Source organism: Globicephala melas, chromosome 9, assembly GCF_963455315.2.
Source record: "Globicephala melas chromosome 9, mGloMel1.2, whole genome shotgun sequence".
Taxonomy (NCBI): domain Eukaryota; kingdom Metazoa; phylum Chordata; class Mammalia; order Artiodactyla; family Delphinidae; genus Globicephala; species Globicephala melas.
In genome coordinates this window covers 75,590,436-75,613,921 of record NC_083322.1, presented here as the reverse complement: position 1 = coordinate 75,613,921, position 23,486 = coordinate 75,590,436, and the positions used below count along the sequence as shown (strand labels likewise).

The following is a 23,486-nucleotide window of genomic DNA, read 5'->3' as shown; positions in this document are numbered from 1 at the left end:
TGTATGGGGAAAAATGTTAAAAGACAGTCCGATCAACTCTTTCACTTACTTTTTCTTCCCAAACCCTGTCCTTTATCAAACATTGTAGATACGAAGCAAACCACACTCACTGTACCCGATCCAACGGCTGCTTCCACTCCCTACAAGGGGCGGATTTGATCCGCCCTGGTGATATGCTCCCCAAGAGGAGTCCTAAGCAGCTTTCGGCAGGAAAGCGCCCTTTGCAGGAAAGAGCTCTCTGCAGGAGGCCCCTTGGTCTTGTCGCTAACCTTAAGCCAGGCGCCCCCGTGCTCTACTCACCTCTGGCCCTAGCACACCTTTCAGATCTTTTGATCACGCAATACTTTGTGTAACTTGTTGGTTCTTTCCATAGATCAAAGATGTAGAAATGCAGAATAAGTAATTAACAGATGACCAGATCTTTTCCCTAGCTTCCCCTTCAATAATCTCGTGAACAAAACTGTGTGAACAAGATAGCATCTAAAGAAAGATCACAAGAGGTCAACAAGCCCACACACAAGCCTGCACGCAATGGAGGAGGGTGATGATTCTGACCCCCTATCTCAACAATTAACTGAGGTTACTTCCCCTTTTCCATTGAAAAGCTTTCATGACTGAACAGAATCTTCAGGGACGGTTTTTGGGGGACACCAAGTCCACCATCTCCCCAGACTGCCAGCATTCCGATTAAAAGTAACTTTCCTTTCTACCAACTTTTGCAAGTATTGATTGTTTTTAAGCAGCGAGCAGCCGGACTTGATTCGGTAACAGAGTCAGCAAAAGGAAATCCACACATAGTTCTCTAGATAGTGTTTTTTGGGCATAGTGTGGAGTTCTGTATCTACTACCATTTGTTCTCTGTTAATTGCAAAATAAACTAAAATAAAACCTTACTACTTGGAAAGGATTCACCATCCTTGTTTTTTTATTGTGTCACGATTTTTAATCGCTTTGAAAACCATACTTCCAGGCCTACTCACGGGTATTCTACTGAATAAGATGGCTAAACAAGATGTTGCAGGAGAACAGTAAAGGAAGAATCGAAACAAAAGAGATGCCAGAGTCTACTAAGTAAATCATCAACCCCAGAATGAGCAAAAATTGCCAGTAAAGTTTCTCAACTCTGGAGTGTTGGTTGAAATAGAACAGGTTTTGTGGATTTTACTGCAAGGCAAAATTGTCAGAGTGCCATTTAACTGTCACAGGTAACAATTCAAAATAAATAGGACAAATCTAAACTTATTTAAATGTTTTATATTCATGCAATAGTTTGAAGGAACGTCATATTTTTAAATTATGTTTCCTGAAATAAGGACATGACCATTTATGTAATTTAAATTAGTACACCAGAAGATCTACCTAAAGTAGTAACAATTCCAAAAACAAAATGTAACTGAGGTAATAACTGTGACATTTTGCATCACATTAAAAACAATCTTCCTTATTAGAGCACCAGATTAACAACATGGTCCTGGATGTGGTTTCAAATGACATTTAACATGGATCTGCACAAGTACCAGAATCCTGCATATTGAAAATAACTCTGTCTGCGTGGGTTGACACACACGGAGATGCCCACGTTTCACATACCTTTGCCCAAACAGCTGTAGAGAGTCCCAGGATAGGGCTGATGGCCATTATCACAAGGGTGAGCTTCCATCCTCTGAGAAACCCCACTATGAATCCTGCAAAAAACGTGGCTATTGCTTGAAAGAACATTCCAACCTTGTCACCAATTCCTTCACTGATTTTGGAGATGTCACTAAAAAAGATCACACCTAAGTGGTTACAGGCAGGAGGTCTTCAGTCAGAAAGGTGAAGCAGACATCTAACAAACACAGAGACAGGCAACACTGGTTCAGACTCCTGCAAGCCTCTTTCACAGTCTTAGCCTCTTGAATGACATTTTTCCCCACCTAAATACTGTACAAAGGAAGAAATTCAGGATTAGTTCACGCTTCTAAGAAGTTAATAGGATTAAAAGTTGATGCTATTCAATTAGTTAATCCTGTTAGAGAAACATTAGCATTTTGAACCTATGAGTCAATTTGTTTAAAGGCAGGAGCTAGGGGGCTTCCCTGGTGGCGCAGTGGTTGGGGGTCCGCCTGCCGATGCGGGGGATGCGGGTTCGTGCCCCAGTCCGGGGGGATCTCGCATGCCGCGGAGCGGTTGGGCCCGTGGGCCATGCCCGCTGGGCCTGCGTGTCCGGAGCCTGTGCTCCGCGGCAGGAGGGGCCACGGCGGTGGGAGGCCCCCGTGCCGCAAAAAAAAAAAAAAAGTAAAAGCAGGAGCTAGGAAGGGCATTGCAACAGGAATAGGGAAGGGCTCCTTGCTTCTACCCTTGATATTTTCAACGCACTCTATTCTCAATACAGCAGCCAGTGTGATCCTTTGAAAATGGAAATCTGAACATGCTACTCCTCAGATCAAAAATGCCCAGTGGCAAAGCTGAGGCCAGCCAGGCCCTACATGCTCTGATTCTCCCTTCTCTTGGACCTCATATGCTCACTACCCTCTTGCCAGGACCTCCAGTCAGGAAAAGCTTATCATCTATGTCCCCCTGCTGGAACGTAAGCAACAAGAGGAAGATCTTTGTCTCATTCATTGGTATATCACAAACATCTAGAACACTGTTTGGCACATAATAGGCCCTCAAGGGCTTCCCTGGTGGCGTAGTGGTTGAGAGTCCGCCTGCCGATGCAGGGGACACGGGTTCGTGCCCTGGTCCAGGAAGATCCCACATGCCGCGGAGCGGCTGGGCCCGTGGGCCATGGCCGCTGAGCCTGCGCATCCGGAGCCTGTGCTCTGCAGCGGGAGAGGCCACAACAGTGAGAGGCCCGTGTACCGCAAAAAAAAGAAAAAAAAAAATAGACCCTCAAATATTTGTTGAATAAGTGAAGAGTCAATAAGTACTAAGATAAGTCTCTTTGTGAATTCATTCAATCATTGATTCACTCATTCATCCATCTTGAGGGTCATCTTAATATCTGTCAGGCCTGTGATAAATATCTGTTTGTCTCCATGAGAGATAAACAAGTAAAGGATGTAAGCTCATTCCTCAAATACGCCTACTACATAACTAAGGCAAAAAAATCTAACAGATAAGGAAAATACACCGCGGCATAGGCTGTAATTTCTAAAGATGGCTATCAGATGATCTATTCCCAATACACACCAAATGCTTAATCTAGGAAAAAAAATTTTTTTCATTTAAAATCTTCCTTGGACATATTTTCACATACTTAGCAGTTAATTTCTTTATGAAAGTGTGGTGTTAACAGTATACTTACTCTGTTAGCCGAGTATTGAGTTCAGTGGTGTCATTGATGTCAAACCAGCCTATTTCCTGTCGTAGAATAGCATGAAAAAACTCTTGCCTAATTTTCTTAATCTGTCGGCCAGCTGCCAAAGTCCAAAATGAAACTTGTATATAGGCAGCAACAAGAACTCCAGCACCTAATCCTGAATAATAATATGCATATCTGGAAAATAATTCAAAAGTTTCTTTTAAATATAGTCTTTATCTCTTTGGGGAGAAATATTCAGAAATGGGAATTAGTCAATTTACAGACAGATCACAAAGACCGTGTAGGACATTGTAACAAACACACATTAATTTTTTTCTCTTTTCTTAAATTATAAGAGGATAATGGCAAATCTATCCACTTGAATGATCAGCCAAAGGTAAAATAAAGTTTTGTGGTTAACTGCAAAAATATAATGGTGCTCATGAACCATTTTTAAACTGATATTGACAGTCTGTAAACACAATTTGCCTCTTTCATAATTCATATTCTAGACTTGCATATCTTACTGTACTTAAAAAGTACACCACATTGCAAATACAGGACTAAACAGACCGAGCATGCAAAATGGTTCTTAGTATAAGTTTTCCCGTATTGTTTACACAAAGAACAAAAAACCCTCTTCCTAATTGGCAGAAGTTGAAAGGTGTTTTAAAAATAGAACGCTAGGGGCTTCCCTGGTGGTGCAGTGGTTGAGAATCTGTCTGCTAATGCAGGGGACACAGGTTCGAGCCCTGGTCTGGGAGGACCCCACACGCCGCGGAGCGACTGGGCCCGTGAGCCACAACTACTGAGCCTGTGCGTGTCTGGAGCCTGTGCCCCGCAACAAGAGAGGCCGCAATAGTGAGAGGCCCGCGCACCGCGATGAAGAGTGGCCCCCACTTGCCACAACTAGAGAAAGCCCTCGCACAGAAACGAAGACCCAACACAGCCAAAATAAATAAATTAATTAATAAACTCCTACCCCCAACATCTTAAAAAATAAAAAAATTAAAAAAATAAAAATAGAACACTAAAATGTCATGAATTCAAACCAATTTGGAGTGAAGTCTTCACTAAATTAGAGGAAAGTTAGTATCTTTATTTTTTTTAATTTAATTAATTTATTTTTAGTTTTTTGGGCATGGCCCGCAGCATGTGGCATCTTAGTTCCTCTACCAGGGATGGAAATTGTGCCCCCTGCGTTGGAAGCGCAGAGTCTTAACCACAGGACCATGAGATAAGTCCCAAAAGTTACTATCTTTAAAAGTAATAAATTCAATTTCAATACTCTCAAATATATTTTCTACATCATTTTACAAACTGTTTCCAGATGGAAGCTTTTCAGGCCTGCTATGGCAAACAGACAGTACTCATTTACGTCAGCAGCCTTAGTTGATAAGTAAACATACAAACGATATGTGACAGGCTTTTGGGATTTCTACGAAGAAGGCTGAATGAGGGGAAAAATGCCATAAATGACATTACTGGATCAACGGACAAAACTGGAATACAGATGATAGATTGGATCAAAGTATTGTATCAATATTAAATGTACTGAGGTTGATAGCTGTACTGTGGTTGTAAAGAGAATGTCCTATTCTTAGGAACCATGCTGAAGAATTTATGAGTAAAGGGTCATACTCTGTGCAGTTTATTTAAATGGCAGGGGAGGGGGAATAAATGAAAACAATAGGTTAAAGTGTCTAACAAAAGGTAAAGCGTATATAGGGACTCTTTGTACATTCTTAAAACTATTCGTAAGTTTGAAATTATTTTCAAATAAAATGTTTTTAAAAGTACACCACAAAGAAGTACATATGTATATATGCATATATTAGCCAATTACCTAGTCATTTCTTCTTCCAGAATTCTGGCTGGATTTAGCATTAACAAGGAAAAATTCACTAAATAAAAACAAAACAAAACAAAAATAAGACATTTTTGAAAGGCACTGCCAGGTTTTAAAAATCTTTTTTCTCTTTCCTTTTCACTCTCAAGTCACTCTTTTCATTTGACTCATGTAAAGGGCCCAAGGGTTTAGGTGCATTTAGGGTCCAGTTGGGGGAAGTTAAGCCCTCCCAGGTTCAGCCGCCTTCCTAGAGGTCTTGGGCCTTGAAGCAGAGCAGCTTCCTAAGGCAGCAGAGAGGAGCTGACGAAGGGCATACAGAAGGCAGAGGGGGAAAAGAGAAATGGTCCACATAGAAAACACAAGATTTAAGGGGCACTTTTTTTCTTAGTGGCGCAAAGCACTTTCCACATACTTGCTTCTTTTGATTTTACTTTACTATATGTGTGTGTTTTCCCTTACATGCTTCCTCACGACGTAAGTAATAGAAAGGCTGAATTACATTCATTGCAAAGGAAGAAAAGTTAAAGAAAAGAAAAGATAGCTGAGTTGCTCAAAGACAAGTCAGTACTCGGTCACCATCCTGCATTCCCTGTCCTGGTATTTTTAAAGCAGCATTAACTGGAAGGAAATTGTCTTTTAATTTGAACTAATCTGATAAAAATGTCAATGTGCCTTTTCTGGTTTACATGTTTTAGTAATAGCTAGGATTTATTGAGCATTTATTACATGCCAGGCATTGTTCTCAACACTTTACACGCATTACTTCGTTTAAGTTTCACAGCAACTCTATGAGGTAGGACTATTTCATAAATTCCCATTTTACAGATGAAGAAATTGAAGCACAGGGAGCTAAAGTAACTTACCCAAAGTCACACAGCTAGCAAGTAGGCTGAGAGTCCTAACACTATACCATACAGCTCCTGACACTATACTACAGTGATTGATTCATGTGGTAATGACTCATTTTCACTTTTTCAAAAACACAAAGTGAAAAAATAAAAAGGAAGCAGCCCATATCTACTGCATTCACATAATCATAGGATAAAATGTCACCACAGCATTGATGAGAAAGCACACCAGGGTAGGCATTTCCCATTTACCATGATGCTAGCAGAGAAACTAGTCTTTGTACTAGCCTTATGTCATGTTTTCTGGGTGCTGTGTTACCATTCTTACCTTCCTCCAAAGGAAAATAAGGTAGAAATTTATTTTAAACTACTGTCAGGATCAATTACCAGGCATGTGGCCCTGATGGTGGCATAATTTTCCCCTTAGGATTGTTCTTTCTACGGATGTTCATAGTGAAGTGTTTCTGCTTATTAATCTAGCTCTTTATCAGTTACTAGATCCTTGAGGAATCAGACCGTATTTTACTTCTGTTCTTATCTGTTCCATTTTGCAAGCTCATTTCCTTCCTGAGTTCATAAATCTGACACCTTTGATATGCTACATTGGAACCGTGTTTCGAATTAGAGGCAGACAAGCTATCCTAAAGCTGTGGTATTTGTAGAAACCATTCTTCAAAACCACAGGCAACCTGCAGATATATGGGTACCTGGCTATTTTTTCCCCCTGAATGTAGAAATCAGGTGAAATCCTAGAATGAGTTTTACTCTCCTCCAACACCAATATTACAACTCAGATTGACCCTCCCTCCTAGGAAATAAGAATCTACAAACAGTCCAAGTTTGACCTGCTCCTTTCTCAGAGTCCCAGGCCAAGAATGGCAATCTAATTCTGGGTTAGTAACCGTAGGAGCCCCAAAGCCCTCAGGAAACCAAGAGTTTCTGCTGCCTGACCACAAAGGTGAGGCAAATGTGTGTTGATGTCTCGTTCCTGGAAGAGCCATGGAACGAAATCTGGAATTCTAGACTTGGAAATCTCATGGAATTAGTTCTGGAAAAGGCCTCGACCTGGTCTTCTCAGATGCTACCTATTAAGCTTCAGTCTCCTAAACAGTCTTTAAGTAGTTCTGTGGTTGAATGCTTCACAACGCTGTCTGCCTGTTAGAATCCCGTGGGGAGCGTGAAAAAATATAGATGCCCAGGCTCCATCCAAGACCAGCTGAATCAGAACCTCTGGCTGAGTCTAGATCATAATTCTAAAAAGTGTCCCCAACTGATTCTAATGTTCCAAGATGGAGAACTCCTACTCTAGTCTGCCTGAATGCCTCCCATAATGAGGAAATGGGGAATTCTAGAAGCCGCCTATTCATTTTAGAGAGCTCCTATATAATTCATCCATTTCATAGATGGGGAAACAGAATCTTAGAGTGGTTGTTTCATATCCAAGTTCTTACAGCTAGTTTTCCCCCAATATTTATGTTCCAGACACTTGACATAAACTGTCTCATTTAATTCTATCAGTAAGTCTACCTTTCAAAGGTGAGAACAGTAGGGATTATAGAGGTTAAGTAATTTGCCCGAAGTCATAAGCTGGTAAGGGCCTAAATAATAAATGTATACCTTAAGGATTACATGGGGAGACATTACATAAGGTCACTCTGAGTCTCAAAGTAAATCAATGTCTGCCTTACTTGATTCTGCCCAGGACTTCTTTTATTATATAGAAACACTCAGCACAGGACAGAGTTGGTGCATGTCCAGGCAGCTTTGGCAGTGTGGGTAATTAATTAAGGTAACTGGGACTCAAAACTGCCTTTTCCTCTCATCTATGTGGCAATGCAAGGGCACGCAGGGTATATTGATTTCTCCACAGAATCTCCTACATTATTAGTCACACAGACTTGGCATAAAATATCAGGTTCCTAATACTCTGCAGAAAAACTGTTTCCTATGACTCCATTCTTAGGTTTGGATGAGGAATGTTTTATGCATAGTTTCTGCACAACTGAGTCATTGTGACGGAACAACCTTGTCACAGAGCCTTTATTCTGTTGACAAGGATGGGCTCTGTTCACAGTAAGTCACCATCAGGCCCTCCTGTAATTAAACCTTTTTTTCTTCTAACATTCCCTTCTCATTTGGCTCCCATCTAGTCTAGCTGTCCAAGAATCCAAAGATTCTAAAGAATAGACTCTAAATAACATCCTCTCTATGAGATGAGCTAGTGAGCTCAGCTAAGTACAGCTGAATACTCTATCTACTCTCAATCCCCAGGATTTTTGCTAAACTACAAATGTAAACATACCAATGAGCTCTCTGAGTATGAAATATAACAACTTCGTCTTCTCCAAAGAGGCACGGGAGTATTATTTGTACACACTACTAAAGAGCGGACATTGGAATTAATAACATTTGAGGTACTTCCCATTCCAAACCCTCCAGGACAGCTAATACGCCTAATGACAAATGCGGCTGTAGAGGACCAAGTGTCATTTAATTTGGAGGCCACTGAAACTAAGCTGGCAACTCGGGTGAGTTTATCACTCCAGGTATTACGGGTCTGTAAGTGAGCTCATGCCATGTCCCAGAGAGACCTTGAATTTAGCCCTGGGCACAGTACATGGCACCTGTCTGCCATTCCAGCTTCAAAGCGATACGGTTGCATCATTAGAAACACAGAAAAGACAAGCAAACTGCTCCAAATAAGAAAGTTGTGGAATTACTGTGGTGTTAGCAAAAACAAAAATAGGACGGATAAAACCGAACCAAATGCCAACTCCCCTGTGATAAGAGCACTGCATCAGATTTCTCAAAAAATTTAACTGTGATAATATACACAAAACCATCTTAACCATTTTAAGTGTATAGTTAAGCAGTGTTAAATATATTCACGCTGTTGTACAACCAACCTCCAGAACTTTGTCACCTTCCCCCAACTGAAACTATGCCCATTAAACAACAACTCCCCGTTTTCTCCTCCCCCAAGCCTGCTACCACTATCTTACTTTCTGTTTCTATGAATTTGGCTACTACAGACACCTCATCTAAGTGGAATGATACAATAATTGTCTTTTTGTGACAGGTTTTTTTCACTTAGCATAATGTCCTCAAGGGTCAACCATGTTGTAGCAGGTGTCTGAACTTCCTTATTAAGGCTGAATAATATTCCCTTGTATGTATATAACACATTTTGTTTATCCACTCATTCGTTAATCTGATTTTTTTAAATCCTGAGTTGAGACCCATTTTTTAGTGATGCGTTTGAATATAGGCATCATCCTACTGTATGTGTGTGTGTGTGTCTTATAGATATAGATCTTATAAGAAGTACAAGGAAAACAAATAGAAAATTCCTCATTTCCTTGAAGGCTTTTTAAACTATCCTATCTTACTCCAATTTTACCCTTATGGTGTTGAAGTTCTGGCCACTGGTCAAGCACAAGTAATCCATTTAAAACGTTCCCAAACACATTTTTTTAAAGGAGAAAGTTATTTACATTGGCAGTATAATGTATATGGTCATGGCTGGGATGGCAGAAAGACCTGGGTTTGAATTCTGCCCTAATACTGTATAACTCTGGACAAGCCTCAGTGTCTTCATGTGTCACAGAAAATAATATTACCTACTGTGTGGGACGGTTCTTGGAGGCTTAAGTGAAATAAGACCTAGCACACGATATACACAATGAAAGGTTACTATTATTGGTGTTATTTTTATTATAAAGAGGTTCTTCTCAGAGACAAGAGTACTGGAGAGTAAATAAACTATTTTTGTAGGAGCTTGATTTAACTTTTGAAGGATGCTTTTACTAGACTTCTAAAAGGCATTAATATTCATCAATATTTATGTAAAGTACAGCTTTTTTCCCCTGTTGTATAAATTAAGCAATCATGTTCTCTTAGGTAATTACAATTAAGCCCTACAATGCTAAGCAAATATGTAGTTCTCAATCAGTGAACACTGAAAACCCTTACTGAGTGTCATCTAAACTATAGAGTCCACTTTTTCTCAGTTATCTTTACTGTGAAAGCTGCCTTTCCTTTGTCAGTTGTTTTCCTTCTATTCCACCATCTGTGTGCCAGTAAAGCTTCACTCGGGCTTCTCCAGCCTAGTGCTCACAGGTCTCTTGGGAGGAACTGAGCTATCATGCTTCACAGAAAGCATGAACATCTTCCTTTCTATGTTAAATCTGGCTAATATGAAAATAACTTTGTGCATTGAAACCGCACTTCAGTGCTGCTGACACAGCCTCTCACATAGATGACATTAACTTACAGGACTCCTTTGGCTCTTCAGTAATTATAGTCCTTTGAGTGAGTTTCAAAGCACATCATTTTCACATTGAGTCCACTGACTCTTTAGTATGCTGTCAAGTAAACAAGTCAACCTTGTTGATCCAAAAATTAGAGACAGAAAGTGGGTCTAATTTTAGCAAAAAGGATGGGGGAAGATAAAAAAAGAAAACCAGAAACACCTACAAGCTGAGCATAGCTAAGAAGTACTTCCACGCAAACTGATATATTCTGAAGCTCATCAGTAATCACTGATGGGATGGACACTGCACAGACATACTCTGTTATAGTTCCACCATCCTCACGTAGACTGACTTCCTTACTTTATTTAAATGCAAAACTTTCTGGAGATGGGTGCTTCCTTATTCTATATTTAAAGTCAAATAGCATACACCTATTTGTTGAAATTTAAATGAGTATTTGAGGAAGTTTTCTGAGACTGTTACAACCCCTTCTGTGATATCTGGAGTCACCCAGATGTCCGAAACATGAAGCAAGTACAGGATGAATAGAAAAATCAATGTCTAATCTTCCACTCAGTTAAACATAGATATAAAATACATATATATATATTTAAATAGAGAAATGCTTACCTGGAAAGGAGAAGTTTCCTCCAATATTAACAAATCTGTCAGTCATTTCTCCAAATACTATCATCATGAGGGGGAGACCTGACCCATGAGCTATGGCCATGATAGTGCCAAAGGACATAAATAATTTATCCTGCCAATCAGAATATCGAAACTAAAAAAAAAAAAAAAAAAGAAAGAAAGAAAAGATAAGAATACTTAGCTTGTGTAACAGGATTTCTCTTTTTTCACAATGATATGTTCTTCGAATTTTTATTTAATGTCAGTACTTTTGTAACAGTTGCAAATAAAGGTATTAGGGAAGAAAGAATGTCAATGCAATCACTGACAGATTAATTTCATGATTCTATTTATTTTGTATTCTGTGAGGAAATCAATCTAACTCCATTTAATCACTATCTTATTTGGATAAGTGCAATATAATCAGAAGGGACGAAGGTTTGGTCCCATTAAGAAATATTGTTTGATTTTCTAGAGCTCCTGAGGTAGTGAATTAAGAGCAGCTAGGGGTAGACATCATTTACATACACACACATAGTATGTCCTTTAAAAAGACATTCAGGGCTTCCCCGGTGGCACAGTGGTTAAGAATCCACCTGCCAATGTAGGGGGCACGGGTTCAAGCCCCAGTCTGGGAAGATCCCACATGCCACGGAGCAACTAAGCCCGGGTGCCACAACTACTGAGCCCGCGTGCCACAACTACTGAAGCCTGTGCTCAGCAACAAGGGAAGCCACCGCACTGAGAAGCCTGCACACAGCAACAAAGAGCAGCCCCCGCTCGCTGCAACTAGAGAAAGCCCACGCGCAGCAACGAAGACCCAACGCAGTCAAAAATAAATAAATAAAATTTAAAAAGAAAGACATTCAGAATAGTTCAAAGGGAGAATTATAAAGGGGTTGGGGGGAACAGATCCTCTGGGTTTTGAGGATAAGATCCCTTTAAGAGGTTTAAGTTCGCTTTTAGAAGGCAGCTCCACAGTGAAGTGCAACAAACATTAAGGAGTGCCTGAGTGTGTGCTTTAGGGAAGACTTGCTCATGGAGATGACGCTCATTGTAGAATCTTGAAAGGTAAGGGGGAATTAGCTGAAGAAGAAATGGGAAGTGCAGAGGAAGTGGAGGATGTTGAGGCTTAGAACAGCAGGGGGACTAGAAACCACACGGGCGCTCGGGTGACTCCACGCAGTGGAATTCCTGAGTGCACAGTACAAAGCGTGGAAGACGATACTAGAGAAAGGTCTAAAAGGCCTGGTGGGCCACACCAACAATCTTGGACTTAGTACCACCTACAGAGGAGAGGGGTGATACCAGTTGTTACAGTGAAGTGCACAACACCTAAGAACTAACCAGCCAATCAGTGTCATAATTCTCCAAAACACTTTGTCCCCCGCCATCTTTGTTAGTCCTCTCCAAATTCTCACTTTTTCTCACCATTTCTTTTTTTCTTTCTTTTTTTTTTTTTTTACATCTCTACCGGAGTACAATTGCCCCACAATGGTTTTCTCACCATTTCTGATTGACTGAACTATGGCTCTCTCTCTTTGTTCTTCTTTCCTCCTCTGCCTTCCAGACTACATCTTCCGTCTATAAGTTTTCTGTTTCTATACCTTCCTCTCTGTCCCTTGCATCCTTCCTGTCTTTTTAACCTTTCCTTCTGCCCATTTCCCTCACCTCACCCCCTTTGGGGGACAAGGATCGGTGACCCGAAGAATGGATGATGAGTCAGGCTTGGTGGAGTGGGACCCCTGAGGGTGCAGGCTGAGTCAGACGGGCTCCCTATGCAGGGGCACCCTGAGGTCAAAAGCACAAGGCGGGGAGTGAGGGGTGTGTGTGCAAGCTGTTCTCAAAGAGTTCCAGGGGTTCAGTCTGGGAGACCACATTCCATCATCAAGCACGTAGGGCAAGCAAGAGTGCTGAAAGGGACAAGGGGTCAGAAGCCAGGTGGGGCCTGGAATGGAACAAGGGGAGCAGGTAAAGTCAAGGACAAGCGGGGAAGGGCCCCTAAAACTGCTACAAAAGGGACCAGTGTCCCCAAGGTTCGTTTTATGGCTCCTGCGGAAGGGAGATAGAGCCCTCGGGTCTATGGGCCACAGTTCAAGCACAGGAGCAGGTTGTCATATAATGTTCCTTCAGTGAACATTTATGTGAAATGGAGGAATGTTTTAAGTGCTTTTCATGGTACATTCGAAACTCATATAATGTAATATGTTAACTGTACCTCAATTTTAAAAGTTTTTCATATTAATTAAATAAAACATTGTCTCCAAGCTTCAATTTAAAACTCCATGAATTTCACAGCAGTACCCTAAGTAAACCCAGATCTGTTTTCAGATCAAAAAGAATGCATTCTAACTCCTATTAAAAAACACACTTTGGGGCTTCCCTGGTGGCGCAGTGGTTGAGAGTCTGCCTGCCGATGCAGGGGACACGGGTTCATGCCCCGGTCCGGGAGGATCCCACATGCCGCGGAGCGGCTGGGCCCGTGAGCCATGGCCGCTGAGCCTGCGCATCCAGAGCCTGTGCTATGCAACGGGAAAGGCCACAACAGTGAGAGGCCCACATACCGCAAAACAAAACAAAACAAAACAAACCCACAGTTTTGTCCTGAACCTCTAGCAGAACAACAGCAAAAATATCTATTCAGAGGGTGAAAAGATTACACTTACATTTAACTTAAGGTTAAACTTTTAGATTCAAATGATTGTTTCCACTTTAACGTTAGTGACATTTTGTTTTCTCTACGAGGCAGATTTAAAACTTGTGCACTGGATTTCCCTGGTGGCGCAGTGGTTAAGAATCCACCTGCCAATGCAGGGGACACGGGTTTGATCCCCGGTCTGGGAAGATCCCACATGCCACAGAGCAACTAAGCCTGTGCACCACAACTACTGAGCCTGCGCTCTAGAGCCCGCGAGTCACAAGTATTGAAGCTCGCGCGCCTAGAGCCTGTGCTCCGCAACAAGAGAAACCACCGCAGTGAGAAGCCCATGCACCGCAACGAAGAGTAGCCCCCGCTCACCACAACTAGAGAAAGCCCACGCGCAGCAACGAAGATCCAATGCAGCCAAAAATAAATAAAAATAAATGAATAAATAAAAATAAAACCTACGCATTAAAACCAGATTTAGTTTCACAAACAATTTATTCTCTAAAGTACTAAATTGAAAAAATGTTACCCTTACTGAGACTTTTAAACAAAAACATCACAAGCATAAGGGAGAAGAGGACGAACAGGGGCTTTATGGTGACGTGAGACGAATGCAGCAATGCTCCAGAGTGTGGACATTTTGGTGTCCTCTCATCCCTTACTTAATAAGTTGGAGGTTTCAGCTGACAGGCTGCTTAATACCAACTTCTCTGCTATCAAAAAATAGCCGTCATAGTTTGAAACACATCATATTCACCAACAGTGGGCAAACACTTCCATGGGTCCCCTCTCTTAAACATATTACAAATGAAAAACAGATTTGCCTTCTTCCAAAAGTATGTTGGCTTGCCTTGGACCAGCAGAAAACCACTGAGAATTGTTGTAAACATATCTGAGTCCATAACAGTAACTCCATATTTAATCAATTTTCCTGGAAGCCAACATGAACATAATAAATTTCTTAATCTTTTACAATTTTCTGTAGTTAACAATCTCTTTATATGCAAGCTTATTTTAAACTAAATTCGGGTTTTTTTGTGAAACAAGTGCTGAGATGCATTTTCCTGAAATTGGTTCGTTTGTATGCTGCTACGAACACAAGTCCTATTTTCAATTTCCCAGTACACCAGTTAGCTCTGGTTAGCCAATCCAGGACAGCACAGGTGCAGCAGGGAAAACCTATTGCTGCCTGTAGACAGTCTTAAAGTACTGCTATAACTATGGATCCGAGACATCAAATTTAAATGAAGGCAGGAATTATTCATATTTAATATTTCACAGCTTACCAATGTTAATGGTCCAATCAAATTTACTTTCTTCGTTTTCTCCTTATCTTGTTTGCTGTAAAAAAATATAATTGACTGAATTTAAAAACTGTTACAAAATATTTCAATTGAATATAAATTTGAGTAGTTATCATATTCAATATTATATATATATTTAACATCTTTATTGGAGTATAATTGCTTTACAATGTTGTGTTAGTTTCTGCTGTATAACAAAGTGAATCAGCTGTATGTATACATATATCCCCATATCTCCTCCGTCTTGCGTCTCCCTCCCACCCTCCCTATCCCATCCCTCTAGGTAGTCACAAAGCACCAAGCTGATCTCCCTGTGCCATGCAGCTGCTTCCCACTAGCTACCTATTTTACATTTTGTAGTGTATATATGTCAGTGCCACTCTCTCACTTTGTCCCAGCCTCCTCTCCCCGCCGCTCCCATGTCTTCAAGTCCATTCTCTACATCTGCGTCTTTATTCCTGTCCTGCCCCTAGGTTCATTAGAACCATTTTTTTTTTTTAGACTCCATATATATGCGTTAGCATATGGTATTTGTTTTTCTCTTTCTGACTTACTTCACGCTATAAGACAGACTCTAGGTCCATCCACCTCACTAGAAATAACTCAATTTTGTTTCTTTTTATGGCTCATATTCCATTGTATATATGCGCCACACCTTCTTTATCCATTCATCTGTCAATGGACACTTAGGTTGCTTCCATGTCCTGGCTATTGTAAATAGTGCGGCAGTGAACATTGTGGTACATGTCTCTTTTTGAATTATGGTTTTCTCAGGGTATCAACATTATACTTTCAAATATAAAATAGTGATGTCCACAAATTGTCGAAATTATCCAGTTTCGACTGCAAGGCAATCACCAAGTGCAAAGGTAACCATCCAAGTTACTATAGGAATCTCTGGATAACCGGGAGACGGTCACCTGTCTTGCAGAGCTCACACACAGGGGGAAGATGACTATGTTAACAGTGTCCTCCAGATCAATTAATCCTTCACTTGCTAAAATCATACATATTGATCTAAAATTAGTAAAGGCTGGGACTTCCCTGGTGGCGCAGTGGTTAAGAATCCGCTTGCCAACGCAGGGGACACGGGTTTGAGCCCTGGTCATGAAAGATCCCACATGATGTGGAGCAACTAAGCCCGTGCACCACAACTACTGAGCCTGAGCTCTAGAGCCCGCGAGCCTCAACTACCGAGCCCGTGTGCCACAACTATTGAAGCCCATGCACCTAGAGTCCATGCTCCACAACAAGAGAAGCCACCGCGATGAGAAGCCCGCGCACAGCAGCAAAGAGTAGCCTCCGCTTGCTGCAACTAGAGAAAGCCTGCGTGCAACAACGAAGACCCAACGCAGCCAGATATAAATAAAATTAAATTTTAAAATTTATATTAAATAAATAAATAATAAAATAAAATTAGTAAAGGCCACCCTTCTGAATGATTACAGGGAGTGGCGTCAGGAAATCCCGTCAACTCTGCATTCAAAATACATCTAGAATTCAACCACTGCTCACCAATTTTATGGCTATCCCAATAGCCAGGAGAACTCCTGCCTTGTTTCTCCACTTCCACTTATGCCCACTTTAGTCTTTCCTCAACACAGTAGTCAGAGTAGTCATTTAAAAACTCAAGTCATGTGGTTGCCAAGAGTTGTGGGGAGAGGGATGGATTGGGAGTTTGTGGTTAGCAGACGCAAACTATTACATACAGGATGGATAAACAACAAGGTCCTACTGTATAGCACAGGGAACTATATTCAATATCCTGTGATAAACCATAATGGAAAAGAATAAAAAAAGAATGCATATATATGCATAACTGAATCACTTTGCTGTATAGCAGAAATTAATACAACATTGTAAATCAACTATACGTCAATAACGCAGATTTTTAAAAAACTCTCAATTTGTATCATGCTACTCCTCTGCTCAAAGACTTACAATGGCTTCCACTTTTCTCAGAGTAAAAGCCAAATCCTTACGTTAGCCTCTAGGGCCCCACGTGATGTTTCCTTGTCACCTCTCTGACCACAGTGCCCGTTCCCACTGCTGCTTGCTCTGCTCCAGCCACCCTGGTGTCTCTGCTGTCGCTGTTCTGTGAACCTTCCAGACATGCTCCCATCGCAGGGTCTTTACTGCCTGTGCCAGGAATGGTCTCCCTCCGATGCTACACACTTCTCTCATTTCTTTCAAGTTCTTGCTCCGATACTGCCTTCTCAGTAAGACCTCCCTTAACCACCCTACTTAAAATTGCAAACGACTTCCTTTTTGCACTCCTGATTTCTTTAGCCTTGATTAATGCTTTTCCATAGCATTCATTACCTTCTAACATTTGCTGTAGTTTACATATTCAGCATACGTATTATTTATATCTATCTTCCATACAATACATGAAAACTCTAGGAGAGCTGACTTTTTTTTTAAACCTAAAAGGAATTTATTTAGCTTAAATGTCCAGGTAGGTGACAAAGTTTTACTCATAGGACTCGATCCCAAATTATCTAGAACATTCGCTAAAATCAAAGGACAGACATCTGCAATGAAATATGTTCAAAACAATGTGCCATAGGCAATAACGGCATGATTGCGACAAGCATGTAACTAACTCTCAATGTGCCCTAGATAACTGGAGTGAGCTGAACTTCCTTTAATGTACGAGCTTTAGTCTGCTTTTTATAAAAATTTGTCTCCTTACACTTCATTTCATAATCTTACAGTTTCAACTTATTCTTAGCTTTTTCTATTTCTCTTTTGAACTGTCTTCTTTCCAACACAAGGCTGTGAGCTCCACTTCTGAGGACTTCCTTGGGTTCTGTCACTGCATCTTTTGCAGGAAACCCCCTCTGTACACTCATCAAATGTTCAGCCAGTGCAATACATAAATAGCCTTCTTCCAGAAAATGGCATCTATTTATAGTTTCACAGTCAATCCCAGTCTAAACTGTCAGCTGACGAAACCCACATTTTTCTAGTAGAAAGAATATCGATTATTTCCTAGCAGAAATAAGACCAATTTTATGTGGCACGCCAAACTTTCGATGAATGAATACCATGGTACGTAGAAGGAATAAGGCAAGATCACTGGATGAAGACGTTAACAGACAAAAATAATGCCTCAGTTGAACCACCAGATAGGCATGTTTTCCGTTGACTAATCAGGTCCCTTGCAGCTTGAGGACACACTACAGAACCTGATAAAATTTGTCCCTCGGGGTGATCACTGGATGACACAGTTCAATTAGTTCTGGGTGGCCTGGCATGAACTCAGAGACCACAGCAGCCTCGTAAACTGAAGCTGAAGGCGGAAGTGATTCACTATTCCCACGGTGAAAGGCGGACAATGACAACATGTCACTGACTGGTTTGCTTCTGCCCCTACTGAGGTCCGTGAAGTGTGGGCAACAAGGGCCTTTGGGAACCCGAGAGCCGTCACAGGAAGGAAGACGTTCAAGAAAGAGGTTTCCCCCTTGCATCTGAACAAAAATTTCTTTGGAAGCACAGGTTAGGACGAATGAGGCTGCTCCAGGTGCCCCTACCCCCTTCACCCCTCACCACCCACAGGGGAGTAAGATGGAAGAGCCTGGCGCTGGGAGGAGCGGGGTGGGATGGGTAAAATGAGGAAGAGGAATAACGAGGGGGAGGAAGGAGGTTTCTGCTTCACTACGCTTGTTTAAAAAGCACAACCGTCAATGACACGTCTGATGCTCTGCAAGCATAAAAGATCAGATGATGTTTATGAAAGTTTTTCGGAAAAGTTTTGAGTTACATAACGCAAGGAGTGTTATGCCACACATATTCAGCGAATCACCCTGCCCAAAGAGAAGCGGGCACTTTTAAACACATCCTCTTCCTCCTGAGCCTGCTGCAAAAGAAGCCTCAGTGACATTCCTTGGGTAAGGTCAGAACCTCAGACAAGACTCTACGGAAGCTCCAAAACAAAGGCCAAAGGCATCATCAGATTTTCTCAGCTTCTTCCCTCAGCCAGGTTTGGCCCTGCTGATTCACGTGTCGCGGAAAAGCGGCGGCTGCGGGTCATGTACCTGTTGCTGCTGCCACGTTCAAATTCGTCCTCCGTATTCTTGGGGATCCGGACTGTTGCGAGCCTTCCCGCCTCTAGATCCATCTCAGCCTAGGGAGAAACCACAGTCTCAGGTCCAAGAACACCCACCCACTGCGGGGAGGTCGACCAGCCTCCTCGCAGACCCTGCTCGAGGGATCGGGACCGGTTGACAGGTCGCGGGGCGCGGGGACGCCGCGTGGAGGTCGCGCTGCCGCCGCCCGGAGCCCACTGTCGCCGGAGTCCCCCGGTCGGAGCCGGCGCGCCCAAGCTCCCCTCACCTGGGACCTCGCGCGTCTCTGGCCGAGCTGCTGGGCGCACCAGGGCTGCGGCCGCGGGGCCTGGACTTTGTTCCCGGCGGCCTCGCCCCCGCCCACCCCGCGCGCTTCGGGGGCCGCCGAGGGCCCCCGGGCCACAGGAGCCCCTCCCGCCGCCCTCCCGCCGCCCGCCCGGCTCACACGGCGGGCCAAGCGCGGAGAAGGGCCCGGCACGCCGCCCTCGCCGCCGGAGGTGCCCCGCCGGCCGCCGCCCACCCGGGCGAGCAGCCAGCCCCAGGCCGCTGCACCAGCTGCTGCTGATAAGCCCGCGACCAGCCCGGTGCCGCCGGGTGTTCCGAAAGCCTCGCCCGGCTGGCCACCCGAGCCCCCCAAAGTGACTGTCACACTCCCTCGGCGCTCAGTGTTCTTTTTAAACCCATGCGGGGGACAGTTTCTAGACGCTCACTAATCATGGGACAGTCGAGGACCAAGAAAGACCCCTAGGCTCGCCTCCCGCTTCTGCATCCCCAGGTCTGGTCCCCGGGGCACCAAACCCAACCACCTCCAGGGAGGACGAGAGCTGGGCAGGGCCACCTGGAATCATCACATTAAGCTTCTCTCTGTTGGTGCCCTCTTAATTCTTAGAGGCACAGAACTTAAGGGCTGGAAGGGACTTCAGAGATCGTCTAATTCAAAACCCGCTTTTTTTTTTAAAAAAACAATAAGAAACTGACGCCCAGAGAGGTTAAGTCCCGCCTGAGGCTGCATCCTCCAGACGAGGGTCCAGTCTCCAGTGTCTTCCCGTGGCATACTGCTCTGATCTCGGACAGGAAGAATCTAAAACAGGGAGCAATATGTTATCATGGCTTTGAAGCTTCACATCTTATTAGCTATGTGACCTTGGACACTTTCTCACTTGTCTAAACCTCAGTTTCCTCATATGTAACGTAAAGATAAAACATCTCCTTTACCAGGTCACTGTGAGGAATAAATGAACTAAGAAGGTACAAGGAGCTAGTACTGAGCCTAAAACAGAACACACTCCATAAATATGGCTTTCCTTCCTCCCAACCAGGTAGCAGGATTACCTGCTGGTCCTTGCTGCTGCTCTGTCTTATTAACACAAAAGTCATCCCATGGCTTTCTTGGGTTCCCAGAGAACCTTAAAGCAGAGCATCCTATAAGAGGTGGTGTTGTCGGCAGATCCTGGAATGAATCCCATCTCTACCCCTTACTAGCTGTCTGGGCTTCGGCAGTTTCTTTAATTCTTGATCCAGTCTCCGAAACCATAAAACAGGGGTGTTGTTAGGATTAGACATAATGTGTGCAAAGTGCCTGGCATATATAGGAGGTACCTTATAAATGATAACTAGCATTAATAGTTAAAAGATCAGAAGAGGCTTATGAGGAGAGACTGGGATAGGAGCCAGCAGCTCTAGCACTCACTCTTAAATATGCTACTCATCTCCATCCTGCTCTGCCTGTTACCTTGAGCTAGGCAGAAGTTGACTTGAAGAGATGCTGGGAGTTGATTAAAACTATGGCATTGGACTTCCCTGGTGGCGCAGTGGTTAAGAATCCGCCTGCCAGTGCAGGGAACACGGGTTCGAGCCCTGGTCTGGGAAGATCCCACATGCTGCGGAGCAACTAAGCCCGTGCGCCACAACTACTGAGCCTGCGCTCTAGAGCCCGCGAGACACAACTACTGAGCCTGTGAGCCACAACTACTGAAGCCCGCATGCCTAGAGCCCGTGCTGTGCAACAAGAGAAGCCACCGCGATGAGAAGCCCGCGCACCGCAACGAAGAGTAGCCCCCGCTCGCTGCAACTAGAGAAAGCCTGCGCGCAGCAACAAAGACCCAATGCAACCAAAAATAAATAATAAATTAATAAAAAACCAAACAACAAAAAAACTATGGCATGCTCTGGAATTATTAGAAATGAATTTATTTACAGATTTTCCTCAAAATATTTTTTCTTCTTATCCTGTCTACCACAATCATGAGGATTCTCTTCTTTGATCAATCAGAATTCCTCTTCCTCACAAGTCTAACAGGTGGTCAGATCAGTAGGTTAAAATACTCTGAGATTAAGGCAATTGGAATTGTTTCGCTTGAAAGAAAGCTTGGTGGTGACTGAAGGACATTATAAAACTCCATAGCCTATAAGGAGATGGTAGCCTGTTCAGTTTCTATAAAAGACAACTTGAGAGAAAAGGTGGATACGTGAGAAAGTAGGAAGTTTCTGAACTAAAGACGAAAACAAAAAAACAAACAAAAGGACCCAGGAATAAGATGTGTGTGCCCGTCTGTCTGTCTCTCAGAGTCTATTCACAAAGTTGTCCCTATAAGAAGTGTTCATCATGTGTATTCTGCATCTGAGGCATGTTTGTGGGGAGAGAGGAGCCCTGTCCACATGACTCTGTTTATGTTTTTGCCTGTGTTACAGCCCATTCCAAGGGCCACTTTTATATTTATTTGGTAACAATAAAACAACATTACCCGGTGCATCCATCTGGTTGTTCATTCAAAAACAATATTTAAGCCACTATGATACACTGGAGATTCCTCAGTGATACTCAGGCTGTAAGAAGTCTTAACTTTCTTTTGTTGGTAGGATATTGAGATACTTCTGCTTTGCTCTCGTTGATGTCGGGTTAATGTCCTTCCCCCGCTCTGTCTTACTTTTTCTATATGTTCCACTAGTCCTTTCTTTTCTAATCTTAATTTTTGCTCTCTCTTGGAGCAATTAAATATTTTTATCCTGTTTCTTTTCTCTTGACTTATTAAGTATATATTCTTCTATTTTTCTATTTAACAGTTAACTCCTTCCTAGAGATTATGACGTATCTTTGACTAATCAGTGGTACTTTTTCTTCTTCCAGGACAATGCAAGAACTTTAGAATTCTCAAACCTCATTTATCCATCTCTGACTTACACACTACTATTGTCATGTACTTTAATTTTTTCTTTTATGACCCTTATGAGAATATTACTTTATAGTCAATATTATTTAGATTTATCTATATATTTATTATCATTTTCTTTCTCTTTATTTCTTCCTACATCTCAGAGCCAGTATCTTGGATCATTTTCCTTTTACCTAAAGAACATTTTTGTGTTTCCTTTAAGTCGGTGATAAATTTTCAGGGAAAAAAAAAGCTGAGAAAATGTATCTCACCTTCAATTTGAAAAATTATTTAAAGATTTGCCTTACTGGATATCAAGACTTTTATTATGAAACTATAGTAATTAAGGCAATGTGTTTTAGACAGGGATAAACAAAATTAAAATGAAACAGAATAGAGATTTTATAATTGACAGAGCTAGAATTCTAATCCTGGCACTCTTCTTAGCCACCACATTAAACTAGGGCAGGGAAGTGGGGATAGAGGAGATGGATCAAATGTATCGGATGGTTAAACATCTTCTTCCGCCAATCCATTGATCTTACCACCTTTTAACTCTTCCTCACTCTTTTGGTGTACTGTGTTCCACCAATCTTGCAAACATCTGCCACTCCCTTGCCTTCTCTCTTTACCAGGCTTGCTTGGTAAAACTACAACCCTGCTTATTTAAATTATCCGACTACTATAAGCTTCCACCATGCAACAGGACATGGCTAAAGAAAAACACAAAACCATCTGAATGGTCCCACCACGAAACTAAATGGCCCTTTACTATATACTTAATGTATTTATTATGCATATTATTTATTGTCCACTCTGTGGGATGCAAGATTCCTACGAACAAAGGTTTTTTTCTGTCTTGTACACTAGTATACCCCAACCTTTGCTGCCCAACAGCAAATGCTTCCTTAGTGAATTTACTCTTCCACTTTCCTGGATCATTATTTCATAGTTTCTCTTTCCTCCAACGTCTATCATCCATTCCATATCTTCATCTTCTGCTTCACATTCCATATCGTCACATGCTTCTTATTTCATTGACGGAAATCACGGTGCTCAGGAGGGAACTGCCATTGTCTCCCGCCAGGACATGTGTCCGCTTACCAGCGGCTGCACCCAACAGTCTGCCTTTCCCCCTGCTTCTCTAAATGAACTATCCATGTGTCTATATGCAGGCAGTCCTTGTGTTTGTACTTTTCAGCGATGGATCTCACCTCCTCAAAAATGACTTCATTAGGAGCCATTACTCCCCGTCTCTCCTGCATCAACTTTTCTGTCCCAGCCCTGCTGGTACACATGCTGTTATTTCTTCCACCTTAAAAACAAAAAATCTTCTTGACCTCACTTTTCTTACCAACTACTATCACATTTCCCTCCTTCTCTTTTTAATTTTTTTTTTTTTTTTTTTTTTGCGGTACGCGGGCCTCTCACTATTGTGGCCTCTCGCATT

At 42.3% G+C, this 23,486-nt stretch overlaps 1 protein-coding gene across 1 annotated transcript in view; it reads right to left on the bottom strand.

Moving 5' to 3' along the window:
* Window positions 1-20,099, bottom strand: part of ABCB4 (ATP binding cassette subfamily B member 4) — a 74,016-nt gene extending 53,917 nt beyond the window's left edge. The window contains exons 1-7 of the mRNA XM_060304725.1: window positions 19,863-20,099; window positions 18,855-18,943; window positions 14,797-14,851; window positions 10,867-11,017; window positions 5,133-5,190; window positions 3,290-3,481; window positions 1,591-1,762 (exon numbers count right to left, since the gene is read on the bottom strand). Coding sequence (XP_060160708.1) covers window positions 1,591-1,762; window positions 3,290-3,481; window positions 5,133-5,190; window positions 10,867-11,017; window positions 14,797-14,851; window positions 18,855-18,937 — 711 coding nt within the window. The 5' untranslated portion in view covers window positions 18,938-18,943; window positions 19,863-20,099. The remainder of the gene's footprint in view (window positions 1-1,590; window positions 1,763-3,289; window positions 3,482-5,132; window positions 5,191-10,866; window positions 11,018-14,796; window positions 14,852-18,854; window positions 18,944-19,862) is intronic.
* Between the last annotated feature and the right edge of the window lie 3,387 nt (window positions 20,100-23,486).